General features: G+C 35.0%; 2 protein-coding genes across 4 annotated transcripts; both read left to right on the top strand.

Moving 5' to 3' along the window:
• Positions 1–778: 778 nt before the first annotated feature.
• On the top strand, positions 779–6,760 carry LOC128990217 (trafficking protein particle complex subunit 1). 3 transcript variants are annotated; one of them, XM_054412509.1, is made up of 5 exons: positions 884–959; positions 2,457–2,486; positions 3,432–3,591; positions 5,037–5,246; positions 6,623–6,760. In XM_054412509.1, the coding sequence occupies exons 3-5, from the start codon at positions 3,493–3,495 to the stop codon at positions 6,758–6,760; spliced, it is 447 nt and encodes a 148-aa protein (XP_054268484.1). In that variant the 5' UTR covers positions 884–959; positions 2,457–2,486; positions 3,432–3,492. The 3 variants fall into 3 exon arrangements, with proteins under 3 accessions (XP_054268486.1, XP_054268485.1, XP_054268484.1); XM_054412511.1 differs by lacking the exons at positions 884–959; positions 2,457–2,486 and adding an exon at positions 779–840; XM_054412510.1 differs by lacking the exon at positions 2,457–2,486 and having other exon boundaries at positions 833–959.
• Positions 6,761–6,798: 38 nt separating this feature from the next.
• LOC128990215 (zinc finger protein 271-like) lies at positions 6,799–15,411 on the top strand. The gene is made up of 3 exons (XM_054412508.1): positions 6,799–7,125; positions 8,549–8,753; positions 14,384–15,411. Exons 1-3 carry the CDS (start codon positions 6,799–6,801, stop codon positions 14,947–14,949), a joined length of 1,098 nt encoding a protein of 365 aa, XP_054268483.1. The 3' UTR covers positions 14,950–15,411.
• The last annotated feature ends 750 nt before the right edge of the window (positions 15,412–16,161 follow it).

Genomic DNA, 16,161 nt, shown 5'->3' with positions numbered 1-16,161 from the left:
AATTGAAAATAGAGACATTAGGAATTAGAAATCTATATCTGTACATTTTAAGCGGAGTCAATATTGTCATAGTCCAGTAACCAAGCTTTCGTAAATACACAAATACCATTAGCTGCTTCCAAACAAAACAGCTGTTACAACTCCACTTGCGACGTTGCTTAAGAGATCTAAGCAAACAGAAACAGTGAGTTTTCCCATTCTAATTCTAGGCAGCAACAATATATAGTAAAGCAAATAATAGGCTAGTATTCGTGCTCTTGGCAGATCCCCTATGGTGTAGACAAAGGGGGAACCTTGTAGAGGAGTCATCTGCAATCCAAGATAGCCATTTTGCAGTTAACACTACCTATATAGATCATCCGGTCATCGCCGACCCCCAGTTGTAATTAAAATTAAAATTTAATTAAGTACATACACCTCTCCCCAAGGAGAGATGTATAATCAATGGTCTTATAGAGTTAACAAGTCGAATTGAGAATAACTCAAGGGCTTTAATGGATATTGGCATAGATAAAACATACTCCTATTGGGTTCTTATTTTAGGCATGGGAAGAATGAAACAAACGAGATAAACAATTGTTTATCCTTCCCACCAAGCCCTAATAATTTCTGAAGCAACTTAGAATATTAATTAAGTGATGACCTTTTATATTCGTCGGGCGCTATATGTATTAAAACCCAATCTACTGTGCTACTAGTCTAGTCTGTATTACGTCACATAGTAAGCGTAAAAGTGAAGAAAAATACTTGCACCTTGGCCTCCGAAAATCGCAATCTATTCAGATCAGAATTGGATAATCCGATTTCTTATTCTTTCTTATGTTTCTGGATTCTGTTATTGTGAGTTGTTGCTTGCTTACTTCTTTTTGGGGTTATGTGAAGTTTTACAAATTCTGAGCTTTTTGTTGCTTGCTTTTGCTGGTGGTCATCCCTAGTTGGCGTTCTTTCCAGGACTTAAGGTCAGAATATTAGAATCACTATCATGGCAATCGTTTGGCAGATGTGACTATGAACGTACAAAGCAGGCCTACTTCCATTTTTCTAAAGAGCTGTCTACACTGTCTACGATCCATACCTACCGTAACTTAGTCTCTTGTAGGCCTACCTTTGAACGAATGAAGTATTGGCCTAGTCTATTCCAAGTTTCTTAAATTTGGTTGGCCATAGCTTAAATATTTAGTATTTGTGCCTTATGCTAGTTAAAATGGATTTAGACTAATGGCTGCACTTTAGGTCCTAGGCCTACACTCATTTGAATGAAAATATCGATTATTCTATTCTTTCATTCAATATATCTTTTGGTTAGTTAGGTTAAATTTATAATCCCTTAGCCAAGTATTTTATTGAAAATAAGTTAGGCTAGGCTATGTACTCCCTATTTGCTTCGAACTAAAGTTAATTGACTCAATAAATTTAGGCCAATGTTTAGTAATATATCTGGATAGGGCCTAGGCCCCATATAATTTCTGTCTGATCAAAGAGATAGCTTGCTATGTAAGTTATGCCTTTAACTTGTTCGCTGCTGACGACTCCGATCGGAGTCATGCCGTCCTGGCACAGCGTGCGTACGACTCTGGTCGGAGTAACGGTGCATACTTATACTAAGTTAGTTGGTCTATTGTGACCTCCGCATCTATCTGGGATCAACTAAACTAGGCCTATGTCAGCATGTTGTGCTGGTCCTATATTTGGTGTAGGTTGGTAGTAAATTTTCCTGTCAAATCCCGTCTGGCAATGCTTTTTGTCCCGTTTTCAGAAATTTTCTCTCATTGAGTCACATTACAAAGACACTGGCTACGGATCCAGGCAGTGTTGCTATCTGTGAGTTTTTCAGTGAACTACATTCACTCAGAGTAACACAGCACCTTCACCACTGCTGACTGAAATATTTTAATGTTATTGCGTTCGCTGATTCACTGGCACGCCGAGGCTGCGTCGCATTTCTGACCGTACTGCCAAAGGGGTTCTCTTAGCGAACGTGTTAAATAAGCTACCAAGGCTTTGTTATATCTATAGTCTTTGTTAACTTATTCATTGTCAGATTATTTAGGCTATTATTGTATTCTATTTTATTGGTTATTGTATTTTCAGCTTGTTTTTTCATCTATGTAGCTTATTTTGTATTCTATTGAGATTGAATTATTGTTTAGCTTGTTTTTTCATCTATGTATTGGCTTAGCCGTTGGCATGTATAAATAAAATAAAAATAAGGCTACCTTTAGTTTATTTAATATTATTTTGAACAATGTAGGCCCAACTTACACTCAACAAGTACGCTAATTTACTGTAGATTTGATGTTGGCCTGCATCTTAGGCCCAAGTTAGTTTATGTTAATTATTTGAGCCTAGGTAGCATAAGTTAAAACTTAAATCATACCTAGCCGATTGGATAGCCTTTTTCATAACCCGGTTTTAATTGGATATGTTCTCCTTGTGTGATGTTTCTGAAAATCAAGATTCATCAAGTAGGCTTGGCCTTTAAGTAGGTAACATAGAAGTTAAAGGTAATGCTGATTAACGTATTGAATTAAAAAATGACTGTTATTTTTTATTGTAGGTATTACATTGAAGCCCATTTAATTTCCCAAACAAAATGATATATAAAACACTATACTTAGGTAAGGGTATTTTTAAGTTTCTAAGATAACTTAAACCCTGCAATTGTGTAATAAATGGGCCAACATTAACCTTTACTATAGACACTTGAAGGGTTAATGATAATTTCATTTCATTAACTTAATTAATCAACTATCTTAGCAAGACTTGGTTGTGTTGTTAGCCTAGTGGTTGGCGTCTCGGACTTCGGTGCGGGAGGGATGGGTTCAATCCCCGGCACATCCACTAAACATTTGCTCTCGTAACTCTCTTGTGAAATGCCACTGGCGTAGAAAAAAAAAGACTGATGCTACTGATGGTGCTAGTTATCTAGTGCCGCCAACTTATTTTGCCAAGTAATTTTCTTAAGTATTGTTCTAAAAATTGATTGAATAGTTTTTTTAAGTTCAAGTAAATTCAGTTAGGATAAAATATAAAACAAATTATAATAACTTTTAAAAGGTTTCTTATATTTGAGGTAAAAACATTCTTTTTTCGTTAATCATCCTTGCTGTTTCATGGTCACTTTTTTGATAATATTACGTTAATGATAAATATATCACATGGAAAAAATGATTAGGCCTACAATTAGCATTCAGCATAAAACAATGCACAATTATAATAGGCTACCTCAATTTATGTAGCCTAATATGTGATTGGATATTAGAAAAATTTAGGCTACATCGTTTTCCATGACAGCCTTTTTTGAATTCACAACATCATTTAGCATAATAATAGTGTAATAAATACTATTTTAACATGATGTCTGTGATTGATATTTAATCCCCAAAAGGCTTAAGTTATGTCAAGCATTTTATTCAACTCTTTTTTTTCAGATGATGGCTCGCAGTTCCAATATGAAATTAATGTAGTCTAATTTTATTTTCAAGCCATAAAATGACCATTCATAATTTGTATATATTTAATAGAAATGGAACACTTTTATACTACTGTGAATGGAACCGTCTGAAGCAATCTGGTATAACTAAGGAAGAGGTAATATTGAATGTTTATAAATAGAATAAAATAGTGGCTGACTATAACTTATTTAAAACATAATGTGACATATATTAGATATAGTGATTGCGGGAGAAGTACGATGTGAATGTGAACACAACTGTTACTCGAACGGATGTTCAGATTTCATTTTACCATGATCGATTATGTTTTCAATGTTTTGCGGTTTCGAGTTTCAATTAGGATACATAATTAATTTTAGTAGATAAACAAAAGTAACTTTACCTCCAGAAATGGATTTAGGCTACAATTGCCGTGCCCACAACCTAATGCTAACAGCACTTAGCGGTCATCATTGTCTGGGTAGCCGAGTGGTTGGTGCTTGCCTTCACATCTGAAGGTTGCTGGTTCAATTCCAATGTGTTAGTTTAACTTACAATAGCAAAATGGACGAGATTAAAGTCATTTTGGGAACTTATTATTTCACAAAAAGTATTTTTGATTCGTAAATAAATTTGTGTAGATATTAGGTGCAATGAGATAGAAAATGTAGTTTTCACATGGGCAAAAAGTGTCTTTTCAACCTTCGCTCATTTTCCAACCCCGCTCCATTATCCAAGCTTTGCTCCAGTCAACTTAAGATTTAATAAAAAAGATTCATTTTGCGGCTTTGTGAAGAAATATAGATATATTTACAGCCATCATAGTTTTTAATTTACAGACCTCTCAGAGCCAAAACATAAGTCATGCCTCAGAAGTTTGTTTCTTAGCATGTATTTTTTTCCTAAGGGATTGGGAATGAAACAACCTACAAGTCACATATTTGTTTAGAAGGCTAGGTAATTTTGTAATAGTTATTAAAGGTCCGTTTAAACCTTATCTGTTAAGTTGCGGCTCCAATTTTAGTGGAATGTCAAAAGATTGTTATGGCTGAACTGGCACTTTGTTTCTGGTCTATAGTGTTTTTTATTAATTGTTACTGTAGTACTGTTAAAATCTAGTACACCACCTTCGATATTTGTATTCTAGAAGGAATAAGACTTACTTATTCTCAGTTAAAGCATGCTAATTCAGCAATTATTAGGCCTAGAGTGCGGCTAATTTAAGCAATAGGCTATTATAGTGTTTCGAGAATTCTGAAGCTATAAGCAGAGCAAAAGCGAACAGCATTGGTCGGTTGCACTCAATTAAATTCAAAGTAGTTTTATTTGAACATTATTTTAGTATCTTTATCATTACAAACATAAGAGAAGGCACAATAAAACACGGAATAAGGGTCAGACGACCAATGATATGTTTCTTTTGCTCTAAAATAAGCTGTATTTACCCTAGTGTTGCAATAAAAACTGTTTTTAGATGTTCCTCAGCATCCAGCATTTTAAATAATCTGGCTCACCAGAGTCCCAAATGTGCCAGTAGGTAAAGTAATCATTTTTTTTTATATAATCTGTCAACAATGTATTTACGTTCCTTTTGTTTCGCAGGAGGCAAAACTGATGTATGGAATGCTTTTTTCTATAAAATCTTTTGTTACTAAAATATCACCTCTTGATACTAACAAAGGTTTTATTTGTTATAAAACTAGTAAATACGCATTGCATTACTTTGAAACTCCCACTGGTTTAAAGTTTGTATTAAACACAGATGTCAATGCACAGAATATTCGTGAATTGTTGAAGGAAATGTACATCCAGGTAAGCTATGATCTCATTTTTTCTTTTCTACTTACCATTTCATGGATAGAATTTAAAAAACTGGAAGAAAATAAATGCACAATGAGGCTGATTAAACTTAAATTCATTTCAATTTATGAACTAACGAATATGTAAAATAAATGACCTGCTGAGAAAGTTTGTGCTTAGAACAGAAAATTTCATCAATAATTATTGTGACTTTTTACTTTCTCCCCCATTTATATGGTCGCCATTTCATTGAAAAGTAGGCCTATTCAAGTAAAAGTATTGAAGTAGCCTAACTTATACATAGTATATGGAGAAAGTATTTTTTCATCAAAATTTTTGAATTTTGAGTGGATATATCTGTTTTGGGCCCCCCTGGACCCAAAAAAAAGTGGTTTTCGAAGTGATGCCTGTGTGTGTCAATGTGTGCAGAGCTACAGACCACACCTGTAGTCCGAATTGATGAAATTTGGAATGTAGTTAGCCACATTACCACAATGAAAAATCCATGGTAGCCTATCTCCATGCGCCTTTTTCATTTTTTTTTAAATTTAGATTTTTAATGTTTTTTTTTATAAAAACCCATAAAATAGGATTTTCTTGAAAATGGCCTGAACGATTTTGATCATATTTTTAGTGTGTTGTAGCTTTTAAAATTCTGAACAAAATGGTAGAACTCCCATATCTGTAAAAAATACGGTTCAAAAGTTATTGTAAATTATTATATTTTGCCATAAAAAAACCCATAAAATAAGAGAAAATCGTATTTTGGAACAAAACTGTTTTTGATTAAAATTACCTTATAATTTCAAACAACATAATGCAACCTCCCCCCCATTGCTGTAAAAATTATGGTTCAAAAGTTATTGTAACTTTGTTATTTCCCATAAAATTTAAAAACCCATTTAAAAAAACGGAATAATGGATTTTTGAAAAAAACCTATTCTGATTGAAATTCTTCTGTTATGTTCCTTATACTGTAATTCTAAACAAAATTGTGTATCCCTTCATTACTGTTTAAAAGTTAATGAAACTTTTGTGATTTTACCTATGCAATATCATAGTTACTCTCATTGCTTACCCATGATAAAGGTTTTTGACAAGCTAATGGGAGAAAGTATATGTGTTAGATTGCTGATACCGTTTATTTTTTACTGATGTTGGAGTTTTCAGTGAAGAATTAGAATTTAAAATTGCTTGTAATATTTAAACCAAAGAAATACACAGTAGCCTATGCATCTAGGTAGCATTTTAACTGAAAGATTTTTTATCTGATAACATGGAAAAAGAAATTATCTTGAGGACAGAAGAAATCTATCTATAGTGATATTTTACTTAAACTTGTTGTTTTCATTTACATTGTAATAGCTAATACAACATATTTTCCTCAGGTGTATGTTGAATACATAGTAAAGAACCCAGTCATAGATTTGAACGCTCCTATCACCAGTGATCTCTTCAAGCAAAAGTTGGATTCTTTTATTAAGCAGTCACCAGCATTCGTGGCTAGTAAAGTAGCTAACTTTTAAAAAGACTCAGCTAGTATAGTAAGTAATAAGTGATACCCATGGAACAAGGTGAAGCCCAGAGCCCTCAGGCGGTGCCTGTGGACCACGTCTTTGAGGATGAAGATGGCAATGTGTGTATTGTAACTTATGCTGACTCCTCGGATGTAACGTACATGCCGATGGTACCTGTGGAGGCAACTGAAGAGGTGGTGTTATGTGATGCCTCACAAGAGGAAGTGAAGATTGAATTGGACGAAGGTTATACGATCATTTATCCAGAAGGATACACTGAGGAAGATATAACTACAGTTGTTGAAACCAAGCCGAAGAAATCTACAAGAAGAGGCCAACATCAGTGTAAAATTTGCAACAAGACGTTTTCTCAGGTAAAATTGCATGGTTTTTACATCAATCATGTTATTGGGTTATATAAAAATCATATATCATTCTCTTACAAGTTTTGACTTGTAGGCTTAGTGTGTGACGAACATTTGAGGTAGGGACAATAAAATACAACATTGTCTCCTTTTGTTTATCTACTACTTTTTTCTGCTAAAATAATCACACATTAAATTTGTCCACATAACCCAGCATGCAACGAGATAGGCCAAGGATATTGAACAAGTTCTTAAATTAGCTATTGTTAAGATTGTTGGCTTGGAATATTAATCACTGCAATGCTTACCAATATATCAGTTAAACCTCAGAGGGTGATCATAATCAGTACGTAATATGTTGAGTGTAATTTAGAATTCAGAAAAACCTTACGCAAATAAGATAATAGTGTTTTAATCAATTCACATAACATGGTGTCTATAAAGTAAAATGAAATAAAACTAGTCCAGAGTAGGCCTACTTGCTAAACTTAACACCAAAGTCTAGTACAAGACCGAATAAACCTCTGCGCTGCCCACTGCTTTGCATTGTTTCAGGTTAGTCTATTTTGCCAGAGGCGTCTATCGCTGCAGCTGCCAGCATCTGTAACTGAGTGTCTAGCGTCTATCGCAGACCACTGCTCCTGGAGCAGACGTAGACGCAGTTGCTAACGATTATTAAGAAGAAACAAAAGTTTTGCTGTTTGACTGTTCTTAATTCTTTTTAAGTTGTGTTTTTACCCAGTTATTAAGTTTAATGACAACTCACAATCAAAGTGGGGATTTAATAGCAAAGAAGATATTAAAATGATTGAATCCATTTGAGTACACCCCGCTTTCCCAAAACGGAGGTGATATTTCTATTATTAATTTATATAATATCCCTCTTCAGGCCTTTTTAGAAGCCTAAAACGCACTTCTTCACTGGGTTCGCACAACAGTTCTAAAATCTCTTCATCATCCAATTCCTCGGATAATAAATACTTCACTATTTGCTTTTTTACAGCTCACTTCACAAAACAGTACTCCTTTCGTCACCAGAAAACCACTCACTAATAAAATAATCGCAAGGAACATATGCTTCTGGCATAAAAGCCCTGAGCGATGGACGCTGAGCGATTAACAATCTAGCGATCATCGCTAAGCATCATACGCACCAGCCACTTCTGGCAAAACAGGCCTTTAGATAGGTTTCTGATACTGATACACCTGGTTCACACTTTTTGAGGAACCTGTAATGTAAAATAAGGTCTTAGATTGTTGGTTAATTGTGAGAAAAGCAATCACTGCAGGGATCTAAAACACTTACTCGGTCAAGGCATCCTTGCAAAATGCCAAAATATTAAAAATTCATGCTTTGAAACTTTTTATCATATTTTATATGATAAAATATCATATTTTACCTGATTGGGTTTTCACTTTGATTCCTTTGCAGACTGTAAACCTGATCACTCATGAGCGTATACACACGGGGGAGAAACCATATGTCTGCAATGTGTGCAGAAAGCCGTTCTCCCAACAGCCAAACCTGTGGAAACACATGCGCACCCACACTGGGGAACGGCCTTACCAGTGTATCACATGCAAGAAGCGCTTCACTCAGCAAGCCAACCTCGCCAAGCACATACGCATACACACTGGTAAATACAGCATATGATCAACTGAAAAAATGGGAAAAAAGATTAATATTTGAATAAAAGATTAATAAGTGAATATTTTTTGGTACTTTGGTATTATACGCCAGTACGCCACCCTTACATAGCAAGCTGCGGCAGTTAGGTCAGGTTGGATTATCATAAATAGAAAGTGTGACTCATCTGGTATCGCTCGATTTATAACGAAACGAAGAAAGTCCTACAAACATGTTTATGATAACCCAACCTAATATAACCGCCACAACTTGCTGTGAAATATGTGGCCTCCCTATAATACCGAATTACCTATTTTTTAAATTAATATACCATTACCCTATCAATATGTTTTTCTTATAATTTTGTAATAATGTACATCCTCAGTTTTAGTGTTACATTAAACAGAACATTAGCTGCTATTATGTTCAAATGTATGGTTAACATGTTTTTTGCCTTTCTAAATTGTTTTCATTAGCTATTGACCCTATCAGATTTTTTATTTGGTATCATTAGACCACCACACTCAGTTTGATATCAAGCTATAGAAGTCTTGGAATAACTGTAAATGCTTTAATTTTCTTTCTTTCTTATGCCAAGCATCACAACTTATCTTTATTATAGCCTACATTGTATAGTGACTCAAGCAGGCCTGGCTCTACAATACTACCGTGGTATACTCCCAATTATCCACCATAATGAGTGACTGTGTGTTAGTGGATAGTGCAAACCTAACCGAAAATATCCGGTAAATAACTAACACTGACTTGAATATAATGGTTAAGCTTTAATATTTACATAATAACAAAATGTTTTTAATGCATGGCACATGTTACTTGATTTCACCCGCAATCTAGACAGTAGGCTTCCACGGCCACAGCAGATTGTCAAATCTAGGTCTTCGGTTGATGACTGCGTCGTAGAAAGAGTGAGACTAGAGGCTAACGTTCCGGATGAATAACAGCTATCACTCTTCACAGCAAACCATTATTCAACTGTTGAAATAGAGTTTTCCCCGAAGATGGATAGCTCTTAGGCATCCAGAACGTCGGCCTCTAGTTCCACTCTTTCTCAATGACGAGGTCATCTCCCGAGGACCTGGATTTGACATTGTTTCACTCTCATCTATTTAAAACAAATATTATTGGAGAGTCTATGTAAATGCCTAGCAATAACTTAAAAAAACACACAAAAATATATCTTATTATGTCATCTGTTGTAATTATTCATCTGTGGTCTATTATTAAGTAAATATAGCTCGTATGTTTCTTAGTGAAGCCTGGGGGTAGGTGGTTAGAGTGGCTCTGAACCGGTTTTGTAGGGGTGGGGGTACGCCGAAAATCAGTTTGCGCTCTCACCCTGTCCGAGCAACATCGCGGATACACTCTTTTTCAAAAACATTCGGGATGCCAGTTTGATTATCTTAAAACCTAATTTGTTTATTTTTAAGTTTACAGTGGTGTAAAAATATGTATGTTTAAGCCATAGTTTCGTATAATAGTAATGCATTATTTGTACTTGATTTGCCCACGAAGAATCTCTGGCTTATTAACGGGTAAATTTTGGAGTATTAAAAATAGCCTACTCTAAATTTTAATATAGAGAATTTTATGAAATATGCCACCCTCCGTTCATAAACACTTTCATATTCCTCTTAATGAGGTAAAAAATTAGATATCCATATAGCCTACTTATTTAATATATCTATTATTATAATCTATACAACCTTATTTAATACGCAAGCAGGTTTTTTGTGACAATTACTCCTCCAAAACTACTGAACCGATTGACAGGTTTTTGGTGAGAGAGCGTGAGGTGAAGTTGTGCAGGAAACTTTCTTTTTTGGGAAATAATTTGAGAGTGAGGCCCTGGGGCCCTTTAAAGTTTCGTATTTCTCCATAAGATTAACATTAAAAACATTGTTATGAAACTCCAGCTGTTGTCAGAAATTAAAAGGGAGAAGAACATATATTACTGTAGTTGTAAACAGCCAATAAGTTTGCTAATTTAACAGTTTGCTACAAACATTAACAAACGTCAAAACATCAAACATTTGAGTCAAACATTTGACTTGGTTGAAATAAAATATTTACTATTTTAAATTGGGTTGGCGTAAATATTACAAAGAAAAAAAGCGAGAGAGCCTGGATAATTTGATATAGTAAAAAGGAAACTGAATTAAGGCTAAACATCCCTGAAAAAGTTGTGTTTCTGGCCCGATAGATAGCAGCACCTCTGCGGCAAATTTGCACCACTTATAATTTCCGTATTTATTATCAGATTTTTGTTTTGTAAACGGTTTTGTAAATGATATGAATAAGACATTCACGCTATTTTGCTAATGTTTTTTAAAATTTATTTACAAAAAAGTTTTATAAAGAATTTTTTTTGCTATAATTATTTTTTTTTTATCGCAGGTAGTCATTTTGTAAAGAGAAATTTTAAAAGAATTTTGCCGTTTTCAGATATTAATTCGGCCAAATGGTTGTATCGGAATCCTTTTTTAAAGAAATTATCATTATTTCTCTCGCGCTCCGGTCCCCTCCCCCCTCCCCCTCACATAGCGCAGCTCCAGTGCCAGCCGCTCTGCCCGGCCCTGCAACGCGACTGTAGCTTCGTCATCTCACACACACCTCACATTCATACTCTGACCGGACACATGGACTCTTGATTTTAACAGATACTAGTTTATGATTTAAAAACAAGTATTTTCTTTAAGTCGGAAAGAGACAATAAAATTGAAGTTTTATCTGTACATTGCTTAGAATCATGGAGTTTCATAGCCTAAGAAAGCCTATGAATAAAGCCTATCAGTAATATATAAAAATTGGATACTTGTGTCAGGCAATTAATATTACAGTAGGCCTAATCATAAATGTTGTTTCTTTAACTGAGAATGCTCATTCCGATGACTAAAATAGCGAGCTGTGTTAGCGCTAAAACAGCATTGCGAGAGTTGGCGCAAAACACTCTCGCACTCTAATTTTTACGTGTTCTTTCTGGACTCCAAAATAACGTAATAAACGTAAAGCTTTAAAAACTCACTATATGGGTTTCTCAAAAAAAAACTTTCACTTGATGTTGTGCAGTTCAGAAGTTATTAATCTCCCTTGGTTTTACATTTTTTAAGTTTTCGAAAATCAAAGTTATTTTCCATTAACAGTATTATTTGTAAGCAACTTTTAATGTTAACATATTAATGACAGTTTGAAGAAACCACCGTTATCCAAACAAAGGTTTCTTAAGATTACGTGATCTCTAAACGATAATCGGTACATATATCTAGCAAACATTCGGAGTAAATGTGACAAAGAACGCACAAATCAGGGGTTTCGGACGTTAGTAATTTTGCTTCCTAAATAGGAAAAGTACCGATATCGTTGTGGAAATGTAAGTAAGTAGACACCAAAAATGGCAGCCAGTGGCACATTGGAAAAGTGAGTTTAGCTACATCTGTACCGTTACGACCACAGCGAAATCAGAAAGATCTTCCAAGAACGCAGGAACATCCACGATCACCCACTGCAGTTCTGTTTTTATACTTTGCACTTTACACAACTGTCTTTGAAGCGCCGTCAATGAGTGGAAACCTGTTTTGTAAGCAATTGGTGACGATGATAAATAAATGTAAGTTTCCCAGCACTAATATACAGCACTGTTTCACAGTATTTTCCCCGGTTATCAAAACTCAAGAACAATCGTTGCACTTGCGATTAATTAAACCGGTTAAGTAAGGCACAACCAAGGCCGCACAACGTTTTTAATCTAACTTGGTTTGGATGTGCCACGATTACTAGAAAGGATGTGCTAACAAAACTTGATCGGAAATGGTTGCGGTATTTGTAAACAGCTTTTAATGTAAACATATCAGTGACAGCTAGAAGTGAGAACTAATCCAAACAGCTGATCGTTATTTCATAAAATGTACTAGTAAACATTGGGAGAAAATTTGACAAAATTCGAACCAAATTGGGTTTTTGATGGTTCGTTATTTTGTTTTCAAAGAAGCGAGGCCATGTTTTTATAGCCAAAGACACTCTCATCAATCCAGTAAATACGGAAAAATTATTAGAACCTTGATCGGAACTTTAGTTTTCTGGGAGTAGGCCTCGCAAAATGACATTTTGGCACGAAATAGACAAACAGACAGACAGAAATTGAGATAAGACTCGTTTCGGCTTTCTTATGTTATGAAACGTAAAAATAACCAAAACCTGCATGATTCAAAGCAATGTACAGACAAAACTGTAATTTTATTTATATAGATTTATATATTTACCAACGGATTTACACCAATTTTACAGTTTGATTTGGGCCTAAATACGATTATCATAAAATTATAAATTTGATGACACTATCAAAACTTTTAAATAATTATTTTGTTTGCAATTTGTTTTGGTTAAAGCGTAGCAAAACCCCTAATTCAATTCCGTATTATTGTTCGTGTATGGAAGCGCGGGAAACCGTCATCCACCGGTGTACAAGCAACACCCCAGCCTTGTTGTGAGGTGGAGGGGTAGCAAATGTGAGTGTGACCTTGGAATGAGTCACAGCGGCCCTGTCCTGCACCTGCTTCATGTCTCTCTCGCGTTTGTTATAATTACTGTAAATGTTTAAACAACGATACCGACTGAACCAGTCAAGCGATTTTAAAAATTTAAAAAGTAAAATTAATTAAAAATTATTGTCATTAAAATGACTACCTGCAATTTTCATTTTTTATTTTGTAAAACAATTATTTAACTAAAATTTTTTTAACCAGCAACTTAATTCAAATTTATCTTCAATGGCGTGAATTGTTATCTTATACCGTTCACAAATCAGTTTTCAAAATGAAAATCGGATGAAAATTCCGCCAATAAACACCAACACAAAATGACTCCATTTTGGTGCTGCGACGTGGTGGCAGAATTTGGAACTAAACCTGGGATGTTTAGCCTTAACACTGTGCTGCATTTCTTAATAATCATTAAAAGAGCCGATTTGCAAACTATGGAAACATGGGAAAGTCATAGAACACCACCAAGGAGAATAAATAGAAACAAGTTTTTTTTTTTTTTTTACCTAATGCGGCTATGAGTAAGGCTATTTGTAGAAAACACTAAAAAACAAGATCAGCTTTTGAAAAATGATAAGATAAGATACTTACAAGAAATGTTGATTATATCTATCTGTTGCACATCTTGAGTATTTCCATAATCTTTGAGTCAAATCTTTTAAAGTCATCAGAAATTATGACTGTTATTTGTTTTCAAATAACGCCTGTGATACATAGTAATTGCTTGAATTTGAGCAACAGGGACACTAGTTTATTGAAAATACTCATCACACAACTGTCGTGCGAGCAACCTGAACCGCCTACGTACCGCGGTCCGAACTCTGAAAAATGTCTTTAGTCAGACTAGTAGCAGAATAGGACGACACTGATGTCAACTTCCATTCTCGCGCTTGGCTCCCCACTTGCCACTACAGCCCCTCACACCCAGGCTTCACGAAGAAACGCACAAACTATAACAGCAACTCTATAGTTTGCCTGCTGATGATGGGCCTCCTTGGCCGTTGCTGTTTAAATTACATACATTTAACTTAAATATAGTAGCTTGGGAAAACCTGCTTATTGTAATTTGACAATTGTTGTTTAGGTGAGAGGCCATTCTCATGCGAGTACTGTGGCAGAAGCTTCACACAGCAGGCGAACCTCACAAAACATGTGCGTCTGCATACGGGCGAGCGTCCGTTCCAGTGCCGCTTCTGTTCCAAAACATTTGTCCAGCAGTCCAATGTGGAGCGACACGAGAGAATACACACTGGCGTAAAACCTTTCAAGTGCCATATATGCTGTGACACCTTCGCTCAGAACGCCCACCTCTCCAAGCATCTTCGGTCTATACACAAGGTCTCACCAGCCAGCAGTTACAACGGGCCTACTTATTACTTGAAAGTACAAGAGGACGACAAAGTGGATGTGGCGGAGGATGGCGACGATTCAGAAGAAACTATACACATGGTCTCAACAGGCAGCAATCACAATAGGCCTACTTATTACTTGAAAGTACGGCAGGATGACAAAGTGAATGTGATGGGGGATGGGGATGCGTCGGGAGAAATTGTGATCATTGAACAGTGTGCACTGGACTCTACAAAAAAAATTGGTATTCCAGTGATATACTGTACAAAAACTCATAGAATTATCAAAAGAGTGGATTAAATTTGTGTGTGACGGTAAACAATTATCTTTAGTCTCATTTTGAAATTACTAGTTTGCATGTATCCTTGGAATTTGTAAAGTTAATGTGTAAATATTAGAATATATTTTCTGGTATTATTATTTTTGGTTTTTATCTACGTCAATGATTTTCTGTTAGCTGAGTAGTTGTAGTTCTCACCTTTCAAAATATTAAATAATTCCAGTGGCGTAGATAGACAAAAATAGCCAGTTGCTCTTATTGAGGTTTTTTGTACACATTGAATTATTTCACAATTCTTTTTTTTTTTTGTAAATTTCACAATAATGCCATTCCGTTGTAGCACTTTAACTTTTTTAATTTATGATTAGGCCTATAAGGTATTTTAAAACTGTACATTTACTGAACTTATGTCAAACATGTAGGGTAAACTGTTGCAGTTTTTCTATGCCCCTCTTACATTATAAAACTGCATTATTGGTGAATTGATTATTTACTAACCCTTTGAACTCTGTGGGATTATTCAGTGATTTAATAATGCTTCTTTTTATTTTGTTTTCACCTCATTATCTGAAAACCCAAATTATTTTAAATACTTAGTGCCGACAAAATTTGGTTTCTGTTATTTTGGGGTAGTTTCATGATTTGTGCTTTGGTGTGTGATTAGAGAGTTTTATTTGGGTAAACAAGGTTTTAAATAACTGAAATAACAAGGAACAAATTGTAAACAAAACACGACCTCTACAGTGCACTGGACGGAACTAACAATACTAGGTGTACAATGCAGTTGTCTACTGGTAGTATTGAGCGGAGCAAGCGTATTAATTCAATACTTTTCCAAAGTAAATGTAATCTGTTTTCATAAATGGGATGTCTGCTTGCAGTATCCAGAGTCAATTTTAGATTTGGTTCTCATAAATTTATGTTTACTTTGTAGTATTTAAAGTAAATGGTACTATGGGTTTAAATAAATGGGATTTCTCTTCGCAGAAATGCTGCATCTGTTTGTCATAAAATGAGACTGGTGTCTAGTTGCAGTATCTTAATTCTATGGCCTATTTGGCTGTCACAAATGTGATAATCTATTTACAGTATCCAGCCAATGGTACATCTGGTTCCCTGTTAATTGACTGCCTACTTACAGTTTGTGAAGTCAATGGTATATTTGGTACACAGAAATGGAATGCCTACTTATTTGTAGTATCCAATGTCATTAGTAGGTCTAGTGTACAAAA

Source organism: Macrosteles quadrilineatus, unplaced genomic scaffold (genome assembly GCF_028750875.1).
Source record: "Macrosteles quadrilineatus isolate MER2022 unplaced genomic scaffold, UCM_ALF_1.0 Scaffold_3__2_contigs__length_128488019, whole genome shotgun sequence".
Taxonomy (NCBI): Eukaryota; Metazoa; Arthropoda; class Insecta; order Hemiptera; family Cicadellidae; genus Macrosteles; species Macrosteles quadrilineatus.
This window is presented reverse-complemented; position numbering and strand designations above follow the sequence as displayed.

Coding starts and splice junctions, on each gene's coding strand:
- LOC128990217 (XM_054412511.1), top strand. CDS start 3,493: ATGACCATTCATAATTTGTATATATTTAATAGAAATGGAACACTTTTA. Junction 3,592..5,036: donor CTGGTATAACTAAGGAAGAG/GTAATATTGAAT, acceptor TTTGTTTCGCAG/GAGGCAAAACTGATGTATGG. Junction 5,247..6,622: donor TGAAGGAAATGTACATCCAG/GTAAGCTATGAT, acceptor TATTTTCCTCAG/GTGTATGTTGAATACATAGT.
- LOC128990215 (XM_054412508.1), top strand. CDS start 6,799: ATGGAACAAGGTGAAGCCCAGAGCCCTCAGGCGGTGCCTGTGGACCAC. Junction 7,126..8,548: donor GCAACAAGACGTTTTCTCAG/GTAAAATTGCAT, acceptor ATTCCTTTGCAG/ACTGTAAACCTGATCACTCA. Junction 8,754..14,383: donor GCACATACGCATACACACTG/GTAAATACAGCA, acceptor ATTGTTGTTTAG/GTGAGAGGCCATTCTCATGC.